The sequence below is a fragment of the Pan paniscus genome, chromosome 5 (genome assembly GCF_029289425.2).
Source record: "Pan paniscus chromosome 5, NHGRI_mPanPan1-v2.0_pri, whole genome shotgun sequence".
NCBI lineage: Eukaryota > Metazoa > Chordata > Mammalia > Primates > Hominidae > Pan > Pan paniscus.
The window spans coordinates 185,612,461-185,627,621 of NC_073254.2; the positions used below are offsets into that span (position 1 = coordinate 185,612,461).

Here is a 15,161-nt window from a genome sequence, read left to right on the forward strand (position 1 = left end):
GCCATATGCTGAAGATATCAATTCAAGTTTTCTATAAATTTAAGACAATTCCAATATAAATTACACACCATAATGAACTGAGATTCATCACAGGAGTGCAAGGTTACTTTAACATCCAAGAATCAATTGATGTAATATACACTATCAATAGAATTCAAAATAAAAACCATATGATCATCTACACTGATGCACAAAAATTGACAAACTGTAACATACCTGCATGATAAAAACACGCAATAAAGTAGGAAAAAAGGGAATTTCCTCAACCTGATAAAGGCCATCTATGAAAAACCCACAAAAAAAATCATATTTAATGGCAAAAAACTAAATGCTTCTTCCTTGAGATCAGGAATGAGATAACAAAGTCCACACTTTGCCACTTCTTTTCAGTATTGTGCTGTAGGTTCTAGCCAGGGTAGTCATGCCAGAAAAAGAAAGAAAACACATCTGGATTAGAAAGTAGGGAGTAAAACTGTCTCTAATTATAGAAGGCATGATCATATGTATGTGTGTATGTGTGTGTGTGTGTGTGTGTGTGTGTGTGTGTGTGTGTGTGTATGTATGTAATCCACTAAGAAACTAAGAAACTATTGGAACTAATATATGAGTTCATCAAGCTTGCAGGATACATAATCAATGTATAAAAACCAATGTTGTTTCTACACATTTGCAGTATAAAATCAAAAAATAAAGAAAACAATTCCATTTATAATAGCATTAAAAAATAGGAATAAATTGGCCAAAATAAAAGCAATACTTATTCTCAAAAAACACAAAACACTGTTGAAAAAAATTAAGATCTAGATAAATGGAAAAATACCTCACATTCGTGTATTAGAAGTCTTAATTGTGTTACAGTTGATAAGATGGCAATATTTCAAATTGCTCTACAGATTCAACATAATTCCTATCAGCATTCCACCTGATTTCTTTGTAGAAATTGACCTGCTACTTCTAAAATTTAAATGTATTTGTTAGGTACCCAGAAGAGCTAAAAGAATCTTGAAAAGTTGGGGAACTCACACTTCTTAATTTCAAAACTTACTACAAAACCACAGTAATCAAGGAAGTGTACTGGCATTACCACAGACATACAGAGCAACAGAACGGCATCCAGAGTCCAGAAAGAAAATGGCATTTTATGTTCAACTGATGTGCTGGGGAAAACTTGATAGCTACATGGAAAAGAATGAAACTGGACCTTTACCAAACATCATATATAAAAGTTAACTCAAAAAAGATCAAAGACCTAAATATAAGAGTTAAAAACCCTACAACTCTTAGAAGAAAATATCTGAGTAAATTCTCATGATCTCCAATTTGGCTTAGATATAAAACCAAAAGCATAAACAGCAAAAGAAAAAAATAGCTAAATTGGATTTCATCAAAATTAAAATCTTTTGTGCCTCAAATGACACTATCAAGAAAGTGAAAAGGCAACCTACCAAAAAGGGAGAAAATATTAGCAAAGCAATTATGAGACAAGGGAGTTACAGCTAGAATATATGAAGAACTCTTAACAAGTCAATAATAAAAATACGAAGAATTCAATTAAAAAGTGGTCTATGGCTCTGAATAGACATCTCCCCTAAGACAATATACATGCAGCCAATAAGCACATGAAAAGATACTCAACATCATTAGTCACTAGAGAAATACTAATCAAAACCACACTGAGATAGCACTTTACACCCACTATAATGAAAAAGTCGGATAATAGTAAGTGTTGGTGAGGATGTGGAGAAATCAGAACCCTTGTGCACAGCTGCTGGGAATGAAAAGTGGTGCAACTGCCATGGAAAGTTTGGCAGTTCCTCAAAAAGTGAAACATAGAACTACTACATGACCCAGCAATTCCACTCCTGGATATATACCCCAAACAATGGAAAACAGGCATTCAAACAAAAACGTGTAGAGGCATGTCCACAGCAGCACTATTTACAAGAGCTAAGATATGGAAACAACGCAAATGTCTACCAACTGATGAATGGATTTTTTTAAATCTGGTATGTATATCCATAAAATGGAATATTATTTGGTCATAAAAATGAATGAGGTACTGGCCCATGCATAATATGTATGATTTTGAAAACAATATGCTAGGTGAAAGAAGCCAGGCACAAAATGCTACATATTACGTGATTCTTTTCAGATAAAATGCCCAGAATTGGTAAACCCATGGAGAAAGAACGTAGACAATTGCTTAGGGCTGGTGAGGCAAGGGGAAATAGGGGCGTAAGGAAGTGATAAGCTAAGGAGATGATAGTTAAAAGGGTATCAAGTTGCTTTATGAGGTAATGAAAATGTTCTAAAATTGATTGATGATAGTTGCACATATCCGTGAATATAGTAAAAGCCACTGAATCGAACACTTTAAATGGATGAACTGTATAGTATGTAAATTACACTTCAATAAAGCTGTTTTTAAAAGAAAATATTAATAATACAAAGAACGAGCAGTAAGTGCTCCTTGTACCCCTAGTATAAGCTCTGTGTCAGTCTACATTATAACTTTATATTTTTCTTAAAGCTACTCACTGATTTACAAATTCCTTCAGTTGTTTCATAACAAGAGAAGTTATTTTAATGTACAATTATTTTATTTTTGTCTAGATAAAACCACAGAAATAACTTATCACATAAAGAATGTGCTGAAGTTAATAACCTATGTTATTCTCTAATTACCTTTAGTAAACTTCCTGTCTCTACAAGACATTGCACAAAGCACACTTCATATTTGTCTTTTACTATGTCAAATAAAAAAAAAACTTATCAGTATGCATCATAAAATCTCTAGATGAGAAAACTCTTTATTGCAGAAGAGTACTGTAGAAAGAACATTTATTAAAGCACATAACCGGGCACAAATGGTAACAAGAAGGCCTGGGCATGCATGGCATCCACCCATACATTCTGACAACTAGAAGCCACTTCTGAAAGAAGTCTCACTAGAGACCTAAAAGTACTCAGTAGCATAGGGAAATATGCCTATAACTCTACGTCATACAGCTTTAGGCTCAAAAGTGCCTGATAGCCATCTAGGAGAGAGGAATAATTAAGACTAGAACTAAGTAGAATGAACTTGAAGATCAGGAAAAAATCAATCGAGAATTCCCCACATATCCCATATGTAAGAGGTGTTTTGAAGAACATAAAAAGAAACCAAATGTCTTTTCTAAGTATAGCTCTCCATTAATAAAGAAAAGCTCTGAGATTTTTAAAAATGTTATTCAAACTTACTCCCTCAAAATTAACGGAAGTGACAAACAGATCAAGGTGAATTCCTAAGCCACCACATTTTCATAAGATTGAAAGTGCCTGTGGATGAATAAGTTTAAATGTTATGCCATATATTAGCACCATAGGTCTAAGGGTTAAACAAAATCATACTCAGAACAAAAACAACCTACCATTATGTGTTCAAGTAGAGAATCTATTGCAACTATGTTATCAAAATATGTTCTGAAAAAAAGAAACATAAATCCTGTAAGTAATTTCATTAGTTCACAGTACATATTACACTTTGAATTCATTTCCTGGTTTTGTCTACATTTAAATAAAAAAACAAAGATAAATGTCATTTGATTTTTCTGCTTTGGCAAAAAAAAAATCAGTACTGTAATATTATTTTAAAGAGATAAATGAAACATTATGATTGACCTCAGTATGAGGGCTCTATAATTCCAGAGAATGCAATCAGTATTTATTTTATTGATAAGTATCAGTGTAGAGAGAAAGTCTGTTGCATTTAACAAAGTATGCAGAAATAAAATTGCATCCACCATATTTAATATTTTCATTAATAACTCTGATCTGAAACACAAATATTTAAATGTGCTAAATCTCATCAATAGTTAAATATAAATTATCACTGAAAACTGGAGAAAGTTAGTATTTAAAGTGTACTGAGAAAGTAATGTAATCAATTAGAGAAGAAATGTCAGAATACAAGTAATGCTATGGATCTAATGACTTTATATGAGTATATATTCATTGTTATGAACAGCAAGTAAATGTTTCAGAGGCAAATAGTGCATATACTAAAATGTCAATCTGAAAAAAGATAAATTGATATGCATGTAATGTATGGAAAATGTAAAGAAGGACTCTTAAGATAGACTGCACTGGCTAGGTAGTGTTTAACCTAGTTGGCTTAGGTATCCAAGGGGAGCTTTTTCAGTCCCATACTTCTTTAATTTTATTATTTCAAAAACTAAATGTAACATAAACTAGTAACTTCAAACTAATTAATGAGCATCAATAATAATTACTGATGGGTAAACTGTTAGGTGCATATACAGTGACATGTGAAACATAACATGTCATCGTTGTTGCTGGAGGCCACAGAGGAAAAACTACATTATTCCTTTAGTGAACTTGTAGGCGGACATGACCCTAAAGTTACCACATCCCGGCGCATATTTTAGATTTCAGTGATTAATTACATGGGTCAGATATATAGATGCAGACTCCTGTAGTAATCAAACCAATAAAAATATGTGATTTAATAAATATCTATTATATAATTGCTTCCACTGCTAGCCAAAGGGATTTTTTCTAGGCCAAACCAGGGAAATAAAACATTTTCTCGGAAATGATAACTGAGATACTATACATGGGAAAATTTAAATAATAATAATAATAATAATGCTTAATTTACTGACATTGTTAGAAAAGCCAAATAGGACTTTTTGGAAGAAAATAAACCAGAATATTTTCCCTCCTACTGTAGCCAGTATTCTCCTGCACAAATAGAGATATTTAGTGTCTTTAACATATTCTCAGACATTTCTATTTAGAAAACATACATCAAATGGAAAATTAACATCATCACATATATATCTGCAATCCTTCACTTTAGAGTGAACGTGAATGAGAATATAACTCTACAATCCATAATATGATTAACCGTTCTTCCCAGACTACTTGTAAAGACGGATCTTCAGTTATCAGCTGCAATAGACAATCGTCTATTTCTGCCACAGGCTGCCCTTAATTTAAACCATTGATTAATAAGAGCTACTACATCCCTAGAAATGAACACTTACTTTGATACGTCGAGTAGGAAGTCATTCAATTCTGTCTGTTTGGCAAGGCCTCTGCATACCTACCATATAAAATAATAGCTACAATTACAAGAGATTTCTGCTTATTTCAAAATAAAACTTCCAGAATACTAATTACCTTATTTATTGAAAGAAGGCCTAACACAATCACTTGGATTATAATGTAATAATAATATCAATAACCATTAATATTTACTGAATACTTAAATGTGCTAAACATTGTTTTAAGCACTTTCTATTTATTGTCTCAAGCACCACAAAACATTATAGGTTTGGAATTTACATTTCATAATGGACTTATAAAGATGTTAAGAACCTTACTGAGGCTTCAGAATTAATAAGTGATAGAAGCAGCATTCAGGTCTGGATAGCCGACCCAAGTCTCTCTTTAGAACTACTTTACACTGTATTTCTAAAAACTGTAGTTGAGCACATATTCCACCTACACCTGATAATTCGAGTCCTTTCTACTCCTTCTATTATCCTACAGCTCGATTTTTCTTCCTAGCATACAGTTCCTCCCTCATCAACCTCAATTTGCTGAAACAGAAGTAGAAAAATAAAACCACCACCAAAAAAAATAAAAAGAGAGAAGGAGAAGATACAAAGAACGCTATATTGCTACCATGTTCTTGAACTTTAAAGTCTAACCACCAGTAAAACTATAAGTAGTTGGTGATTTTTAAATTAGATATCTTCAAAAGAACCAGATATCTTAAAGTTAGAATGTTTCATAGATCACTTAGAGGAAAATTTAATTTAGGAAATGGAATCACAAAAATATCAATGCAACTCCAGTACGAGATTGTTCCTAGGTTTTCAGTGGAAAACAAATACTACAGCAGGACATATGCCATTTATTGCATTAATTATATATGTATTTATTTTATATATAGATATATATGTATGTGAATGGACACACATATATTGCAAAATATTTAAGGCAGAGAGTAAGTAAATATAACTGATTAAGTTAAAATTTCTAGAAATAACAGAAAATTGTAATATCCCAAAATAAGGCATTGGGTGACTTAACCTCTATTCTGGTCTTCAATGCCTCACTCCAAAAACCTCTTCTCCCTTAGGAAGCCCCTGCAAAAACACCCCAAAGACTCACCTGCACCTGATGTATTGCTACTGAAGCCCAGGCAAGATTTGCTGTTGCAACCTAAAAAAAATGAGAAATACATATCTATAAGTAATAATACATAACGTGTATATATATACTATATATAATATACTATATATAATATGTATAATACATAACATATATACTATATATAATATACTATATATAATATATATATCATACATAACATATATATATATATACACACACTACATGTAGTCATCTCAACAAAGGACTGGGGGATATATGTATATGAAGAATTTTCTGACATCACTGAGCTTTTGAACATTTTCCAAACACAAAGCACCAAATATTTACAAGGTTTTTCTTTTATATTTTCCCCATCTATTTAACTGACTTTAATGTTCTCTTGTTCATCTTAATTTTGGATAAAATGGAAAACAAACTGATTGTTAAGAGAGCTGTAGCCCAATGATTTTCACAAAATTACTACCTTTCGGTTTAACAAAAATACTATTGAAAAGCAATCTAATGACCACTTTAAATAATGAAATATTTCTAAAATGTAAAAATCATACACATATATTTATACACAAGCTAACAAGTTCCTCAAAATTACTAGCTATTCTACTTCTTTTATTATTCACTCATTCAACAAATATTCACGAGTGTCTATTATGTACCAGCCACTATTCTAGGTGCTGGAGATACTGTAGTAAATAACAGAAATGGAGTAGCCTTCAGTGTACTTCAGGGAGAAGGACAAGAAATGAAATAAGTGTAGCATATATATTAGATAGTGACAGGTGCTATAGAGAAAAAGCAGAAGAAGAGAGAAAGAAACATTGGATAGGAGCCATTCAAATGTACATGAAGTGTTCAGGGAGGGCCTTACAGAGAAGGCAACATTTAAGGAAATTCCGAAGGATGTGGCCGTGAGGGGGGTAAGTGGAGGGAAGAAAAAATGCAAAGGCCTGAGTTAAGTAGCCTGTCAGCCTTGCCTGAGGATCCAGCGTGGCTGGAGTGAGTGAGGGACAGGTGGGGTAGCAGGAGATGGGTTCATTCAGGCAAGTGGACAGGAGTTAGGCCACTGAAGGAAACTGGTTTATACTGGATGTGATAAATGTATCATTTCAATATTTGCTTTTAGTATTAATGAGCCTATTGAGTGAATAGTGAATGGAATTCAAATGTATTTGACACTAGAGTCTTTTATTCAGGACACAAGCTAAGAAAAAGACATTTTAAAGAAGACAGAAAGACAACCAGAGTGTGAAAAGTCTCCAAAGTCCTTCTACTACTTTCTATGACTCAGAGTACAGCATACCTTTTATTGTTATACTGGATTTTACTTAACAAAAGGACCATATCTCTTACGTAACCTGTTTCCTCTCTAAACAGAAACAGGTTTTAAAACCATTATTATTAGTATCAAAACACTGTTAAGCAAATTGTGATTTTAAATATTAATTCATGTATTTTCAGTTTAGTATTACTTAGCAATACTAACAAGCACCTTCAATGAGCTAGGTACAACTAAAAATTCTAACATGCAGCATTTAAAGGCCTTACCTCCTGGTGACTAAGACAGAAGGCTTCTTTGCCCCAGTGCCGATACAGCTCGAGAATACCAATCAAGTCACCAATTGCAGTGACAATTGGTAAGCAAAGAACAGACTGGATACGAGTCCCTGATTCCAGTCCAGTACCTCCTGGAAATCGTTCATCCTGAAAAACAAAAAGACAAAAAGACATAAATTCAGTGAAATGATCATTAAGCGATGATTCTTATTTCTATCAGAAATTGCCATGATACTTGTAATCAATAATAAGCAGTACTTTTCAAAGGAAAACTAAATGATGACAGCCACCATAAATCTTAGGTAAGAAAATGCTTACTTTTTCATGGAACTTATACCCAAATACTGCTTTAATATTTCTTTATCCTTATGCAGCATAAATTTAATGAACGAATGACATATGTTAATTTCATATGATAATAAAAAAAGTAATCATAAATGCTGGCACTTATTCATCATCTTCTACGTGCCGGAACAGTCTTAGGGTGTTTACAGATACAATGCCGCAGGGGAAATTACTCAAAAAGTAAACACTACGTGAAGAAAATTATATATAAACTTTTCTTCTATTTTTAAGCCTAGAGTAACACAAAAGTGTATGTTAATAACAGTCATTCTAATTGAATCTCAAAGGCCCATATTAAGTATTGAATCAACTAATAATGATCAATTACTTTAAGAAATGAAATTGGTGCTTTGATTTTAATAATTTTCTAGCTTAGCAAATTTACTCAAAAGAAGTACAGGGAAATTGAATGAATTAATATCAAAAGCATCAATTCTATTTATTCAATTTCTACTGTCTGTAAGAAGCTATCAGGATGAATTAGAACTTCATGAAATAGTGTAACTCTGTACTTGTAATGTACAGATCTTTTGAAAGCTTACATACACAACAGAACATTTTCAAATGAGAACTTATACAGCATGGGCCCTCCTTCTCTCCTTCCCTCCCTTCCTCCCTTCCTTCCCTTCTGTCCTTCTATCTCTTCCTTCCTTCCTCTAGCTACCAAATTTATTCAAGGTTATACAAATAATGGTGGAAAAACCAAAATTAAAACCCAGGTTTCATGGCTCCTATTAGCACTTAGAGCAATTTTTTTACACCTGTATACTTGTTACCTTTGAAGTCTATATTCCATGTCATAAAATTTCATTAAAATGTCCACATGTACTGTGGAGGACTAGACTGAGGGCTCCACTTTGTCTAGTTTCTCTGTATCTATGTGCATGGTTAGTGATCTATACTGAGTCTGGGCCTGTCTACGTGATTTGCTCTGGCTAATGGGAGGGTAGTAAATTTGATGTAAGCAGTGGCTGGAAAACTCACTTGTATGTTTCCCACTACTTCTCTCAGACTCCTGTTACCTCACAAAAACACGCCAGGATAGCCTTACTGGAAGGGGGTGAGAGACACAGGGAAAGCGGAGGGTATAAGAGGCCAGCCAGCACCTAACTGATGGCCAGCTGACCTCAGACGCATAGGCAAATCCAACTGACAGCAGTCCAGACCAGCAGAATAACCCAGTCCTTAGATTCATAAGAAATCACACGTGGCTACTGTATGATACCAGTAAAACTTGAGGTACTTTGTCATACAGCAATAACTAACTCATTCATATGCATCCCAGCAAAATATGAATCATAAAACAGTAATTATTTAGTTTACATTCATATGAATATACACAGTATATTTGTGTTTAACTGTACTGGCATGTGCTGAAATAAGAACTGTGCACATTTAGCTCTTAGTGGGTAAAGGGAATTTTCTGAGTACAAAAAATTAACTTACACATTAATATATTGATCTGTAACTAGCTTTAATGCTTTTTAAAATGAAACTATTTAAATTATAACGTCAAAATGATATGCCATCTTTCTTAATTAAATACTTTAGGTCAAAAGTATCACAAAGGGTCAAAAAGCCACTTACTCCAAGGATGTCTTCTACTAGCAGTGTTTTCCTGGACTTGGCCACATAAGCAGAGACGGTGGTGCCCTGAGTGATGGGCCCAGCAGGGATGAGGCGGGGTTTTCCTTCCTTTATCCCAGGTGGTGTGAATATGCACAGGCTCTAGGGAGAAGAAAAGATGTTTTACAGACTTTCCTGTACATGTGCATAGTACAAAAAGACACACGTGAATCTTAACAGTCATAATAAATCTGTGAGCCAATTAAAAGAAGAGTCATAAAATGAGGAAAGGTGCTTTGCCATGATCAAACCAGATTATCTAAAGTGAAACTATCTCACATTTCCAATTCACAAAAAATACACACTCAAATTTAAAACTTAAATGAATGTACAGGCACAGAAACGCTCTTCAAATAGCCTCCTATTTTGATACATAGAAAATAATGAAATGAGAAAAAAATGTATCCTGTCATTGGGATCAAGATTCTATCAGACCACCAACACACACAGGGTCCAACCTCCCTACAGACTTGACACATGTTACCTGAAGATAGAATCAGTAGCTGCAAGTCAAGTGATTTGGTTATATTTTTCATTTTCATTAGAAATCTTCCCTTCTGAGAACCTTCTAAGACTCACTCACATTACTTCGACTGGCTAGTTTATAAAATTGCAGATTCAGAATACTCTAGATGAAAAATTTGCTGTTCTCTGAGCAAAAATCTTGAAAAATCTGAGTGATCTTTCCCTTTCAAATGACTGGGTGGGAAGGTAATGTCCTGAAACTATTTTAAAATAAATTGTTTTTTAAAAATAGAATCAGTTATTTTGACGAAATCCAAACATATTTTAAAATTACTTTCTACTAAATAAGAATTGCTACTTTAATCATGTAGAAATTGGGGGCAATATTTTGACATAATTGTATCATGATTATCTACAAAATTTGAAAATATAAATTTCCCACAGGCTTCACTTTATTTTTATCTTATGTTGGATTACTCTAACAAAGAATGAAGACTACTTGAAGCAATAAGTATTAGACAGCCCTCTTAACCTAAGCACCTTTCTACAATACTTGTTATTACTAAGGTAGTTCTAAGGATGAGACAGGTATATTTATTAACTTATCAGGTATGTGGTTTTTAAGCCTTGTAAAATTACAGAACTCTTTCTTTAAACATCTTAAAAGAGAATGAACCCCATTAACTTGACTAATAAACCCCATAAACTTGGTTTAATGAACAAGGAGGAAGGGAGAGAAAAGCAAAGCTTTGCTTTAACCTTGGGTACTTGAAATTAATAACAATTATAAATGATTAGAAGCTAAGTTCAAAATACTTGTATTTCCAAGTATATCTACATAGGGCTGTGCTTAAATTGTATTTGCTATTAAGTACAATGCATGTGAAAAATTTAAGTAATTATTTTAAAAAGAACTAAGCTATTTAATATGTTTAAATAGAAAGTATACACTTATGGATTAAAAAATTACATATATGATGACAGACAGTTTCAACTTAGTTATTCCTTAAAAGGCTGGAAAAACCATTTTCTAGTTACTATAATTACATTAGACACCAACATACATATGGCATAGAGTAAGACTATCATTAGATTCAGTATCTATCATTGTCCAAATACAATTCAGTTTGTCACCCTTTCTTAAGACAGAAAGAGTAGAAAGGTAATTCAAGAACAAAAAGAAGAGATAAATGCAAGAAAAAAATTTAAAATATGGTATATTTAGAATGAAGAAAAATTAGAATTGACAACGATTTTCTCAAACTATAAGGAAGCAACTGTCCCTTTTCTGTACCAAAGACGGAACTGCAGGAAGTGAACATAAATTGAACTGAGTGGTTTAGATAACTCTTAAAGAAGAACATGTCATAATAAAAACAGAAGGTGAACTCTGGAGCAAGCTTCCAACAGTAACTCTGTATTTTTGCGGGGGGTGTGGAGGGAGTCATAGTTTTTGGCTGCATTTGTTTGTTTGAAAATGTAAAACGCACATCTTTTTTTTTTATGACTTAGCCATAGGCCCTTTAAGGCTGAATTTAATCACATGTTTAAGTTATAGCTTCATAATCCAATAATAACAGACTATCTTATACATTCCTACATTATTAGATGATCATATAGTCAGTGTTATAAAATATGTATTGCTTCTGTGTAGGTTTCATACAATACACAAGTAACAGATAAGCAAATACTGTACCCAAGAGTGTATGGAAAGCTCTTCTATTTATTACGCTTGCTGAAAATAAAAGGTTTAGAAGTTTTTCAACTACTTGCTAGAATATGAAAAACTTCTCTATGTAGTTAAAAAAAATTATCAAAAATTGAGTAATACTTTATAGTGGAAACTTTATACTCATTTTCCTAATTAGCTCATGATTTTTGTTCACATTAATCTAACAGAAATGTTTCCAATGAGAGCTGAGGATAAATGCTAACAAAACATTGAATACATTGTGATATGAAGGCCCAAAACTCCAGCGGAAGGGAAAATGAAGCCTAACCTCACAACACACACTTGTTTGTTGTTTCTGACATGTTTTCATGGCTACACTTTCCCTCCTTTATATTAGTGGTTCCCTTCTGTGTTGTTTTTGTTTTGTTTGCCTCCAAACAATTTACCTGCAAAAGCTCCTTTTTAATATCCATTTCTAATTGAGGATCAGTCATTGGTTGGAATCACATGTTTTGCAGAAGCATATTTTTAAATGATTTTGGCAGTTGAATGCATTGATAGGTAGCTACCTGTTATAAACATAAAAAGTCTAAAATAGAGGTTGAATTTTACACATACTCAGCACTAGGGAAACGTTAATTTACATTCCATTTATTCCACAGATACTGTCGAGTAGGACGTCATGGGCTGAATCATTATCACTTTTCCACTCATTGAACTGCCACCTTCATCATACACTTCATCCTCAAAGACGCTTTTTTTAATTTTTAATTTTTAATTTTTTTTTGAGACGGAGTTTCACTCTTGTTGCCCAGGCTGGAGTGCAATGGTGCAATCTTGGCTCACTGCAACCTCTGCCTCCCAGGTTCAAGAGATTCTCCTGCCTCAGCCTCCCGAGTAGCTGGGATTACAGGCATGTGCCACCACGCCCAGCTAATTTTGTATTTTTAGTAGAGATGGGATTTCTCCATGTTGGTCAGGCTGGTCTCAGACTCCTGACCTCAGGTGATCCACCCGCCTCAGCCTCCCAAAGTGCTGGGATTACAGGCGTGAGCCACTGTGCCTGGCCTATCCTTAAATATACTTGGGTCTGTTTCCGAATTCCCAATTCCGTATCTTTAGGTTTACTTGTATACCACACTGTTTTAATTATTATAAAAGATTTACAGTACATTTTGTGACTTGGCAAGGCAAATCCTGACTTAGTTCTTAGTATTTCAAAATAATCATGATTTATTTTATAAGCTATACACTTTGGCCTGGGCGCAGTAACTCATGCTTATAATCCCAGGGCTTTTGGAGGCTGTGGCAGGAGGACAGCTTGAAACCAGGAGTTCAAGATCAGCCTGGACAACATAGCGAGACCCCACCTCTACAAAAAATAAAAAAATTAGCTGGGTGAGGTGGTGCATGTCTGCAGCACTAGCTACTCAGGAGGCTGAGGTGGGAGGATCACTTGAAGCCAGGAGTTTGAGGTTACAGTGAGCTAATATTGTGCCACTGTACTCCAGCTTGGGTGACAGAGTGAGACCCTGCTTAAAAAAAAAAAAAGATATATACTTTGCATTTCTCATTGGTGAAGTATCTACATGAAGGCATTAATCATTAATAAATGATTAATGTAAATAAGTTCTAAAGACATTTACACAGGAAATAGGGACTTCATTTTTCAAAATCAATATAATTGTTGACTTAAAGATTTAACTGGGATATTCAAATTAATAAGATAAAAAACCTTATGCTATTTTCATAGAAGGATGAATGGAAACACCAGACATTATTTTAAGAAGTATTAAGGCTCTTATACATATGTTTACAATATCAAATTTATCTATAATATCCAGTGTTGAACTGAGTCTCTAAGATTAATTCCTGCTCTACTATTGTATAAATATATAAAAACTTTAATTAGGACAAGCATCTTTTAGAGGCTAGAGATAAAAACCACAACTAAAAAACAAGGAAAAACTTTAAAGTTTCAAACATTAGCCACCTTTATCATTTCCAAAGAAGAAAGTAACTGCCTTCAGGATATCTACTTGACCAAAGGCCGCTGCAGTTCTTTAGTACTTGAGAGTTCCAGAGGTGATGGTGACGACCAGTCCCTCCACCTCTCAACAAGCATTGATGAGATTGCCCAAAGAGCAGAAAATCAATCCTATCAGAGGCCAGGAAGTCCTAGGGGAGGAATCAGCTTTTAAATTTTTCTAAGAAACTCATTATGAAGTAGCTAGTATTTTTGTGTAACAGCAAATTTTTATATCTATTTCTAAAGTGAGATAATTTAAACTAGAAAAGATTGGGCGCACAAGTCATAATAGGTTGGTTCAATAAAGGACTTAAAAACATTCAAATTATAAAAATGTAAATTTTGGGAAATAAATAGATTTGGTGGAAAATGAACAAGGGAATAGACTAGTACAATTTATAAAAACACCATCTTTTAATGAAATAGAAAAATCCAATTCATTGATATCAGCCAAATAGATGTTTACTTCACTTGGTTAACATTTGCTTTCATCTTTCTTTCCATGCACAATACAAACATCACTTTATTCATGAGACTTCATTTCAATGTTAAGACTTCAACTTACAACCAGTTAAATTTTGGAAACACTTCTTAGAAAGAAAAAAAAGTATTTAGGTTTACCAATAAGCTATTATCCTTTTAGACACTAGATGGCACTGGATAGTAAACAAATTTACATCTATGTAGATGGCCGTAAGTAAATAGCTCCCACATTTACCTGGAACTTGATATATGGATGACTAACTTTGTTTGCATAACTCTTAAAAATAAATCTGCTGAAGTTCACTGTGCACTTGAAAAAGGCAAACAATTACTATAAACTACCAGCTCTGGATACGAAGAATGCAGTATTTCTGGTGAATGTTTAACGTATACATACTGAAGGTAAAACTTAAGATTCTTCTGCTCTTCCATTTTTCCCAATTGTATCCCAAGTGACAAAACTGAAATGTGTTCTTCCCAGTATGTGGGTAATAAAAATCAAGTAACAAAGGGGCAGGGGGAAGCTATGTTCTTAAAAGACGTATTGTATTATGGTGGAAAGAGCATAGCTGCTCTTTGTAGAAAGCACAGTAACTTTGGAATGGGAGCCTAGCCTTTAGTTGTTGACTAGCTGTGTGAACTCGGACAAGTCATTACCCATAAGAGACCTTGGCTACCTCATCACTAAAATGAAAAGATTAGATTAAAAAATTTGGAAGTGTCTCTTTTAGCTTTAACACTCTATGAATCTAGGACTTCTAGAGTCACCTAGTTGCTCATGTTTATAAATAAAAATAACAAACA

At 33.6% G+C, this 15,161-nt stretch overlaps 1 protein-coding gene across 9 annotated transcripts in view; it reads right to left on the bottom strand.

The window, feature by feature from the left end:
* Positions 1-15,161, bottom strand: part of PDE10A (phosphodiesterase 10A) — a 666,160-nt gene that overhangs the window by 97,620 nt on the left and 553,379 nt on the right. For all 9 annotated transcript variants that reach the window (XM_055114307.2, XM_055114308.2, XM_003820230.6 and 6 more), the window contains 5 exons: positions 9,670-9,810; positions 7,729-7,884; positions 6,184-6,234; positions 5,049-5,107; positions 3,411-3,462 (listed from right to left, as the gene is read on the bottom strand). In XM_055114307.2, coding sequence (XP_054970282.1) covers positions 3,411-3,462; positions 5,049-5,107; positions 6,184-6,234; positions 7,729-7,884; positions 9,670-9,810 — 459 coding nt within the window. The remainder of the gene's footprint in view (positions 1-3,410; positions 3,463-5,048; positions 5,108-6,183; positions 6,235-7,728; positions 7,885-9,669; positions 9,811-15,161) is intronic.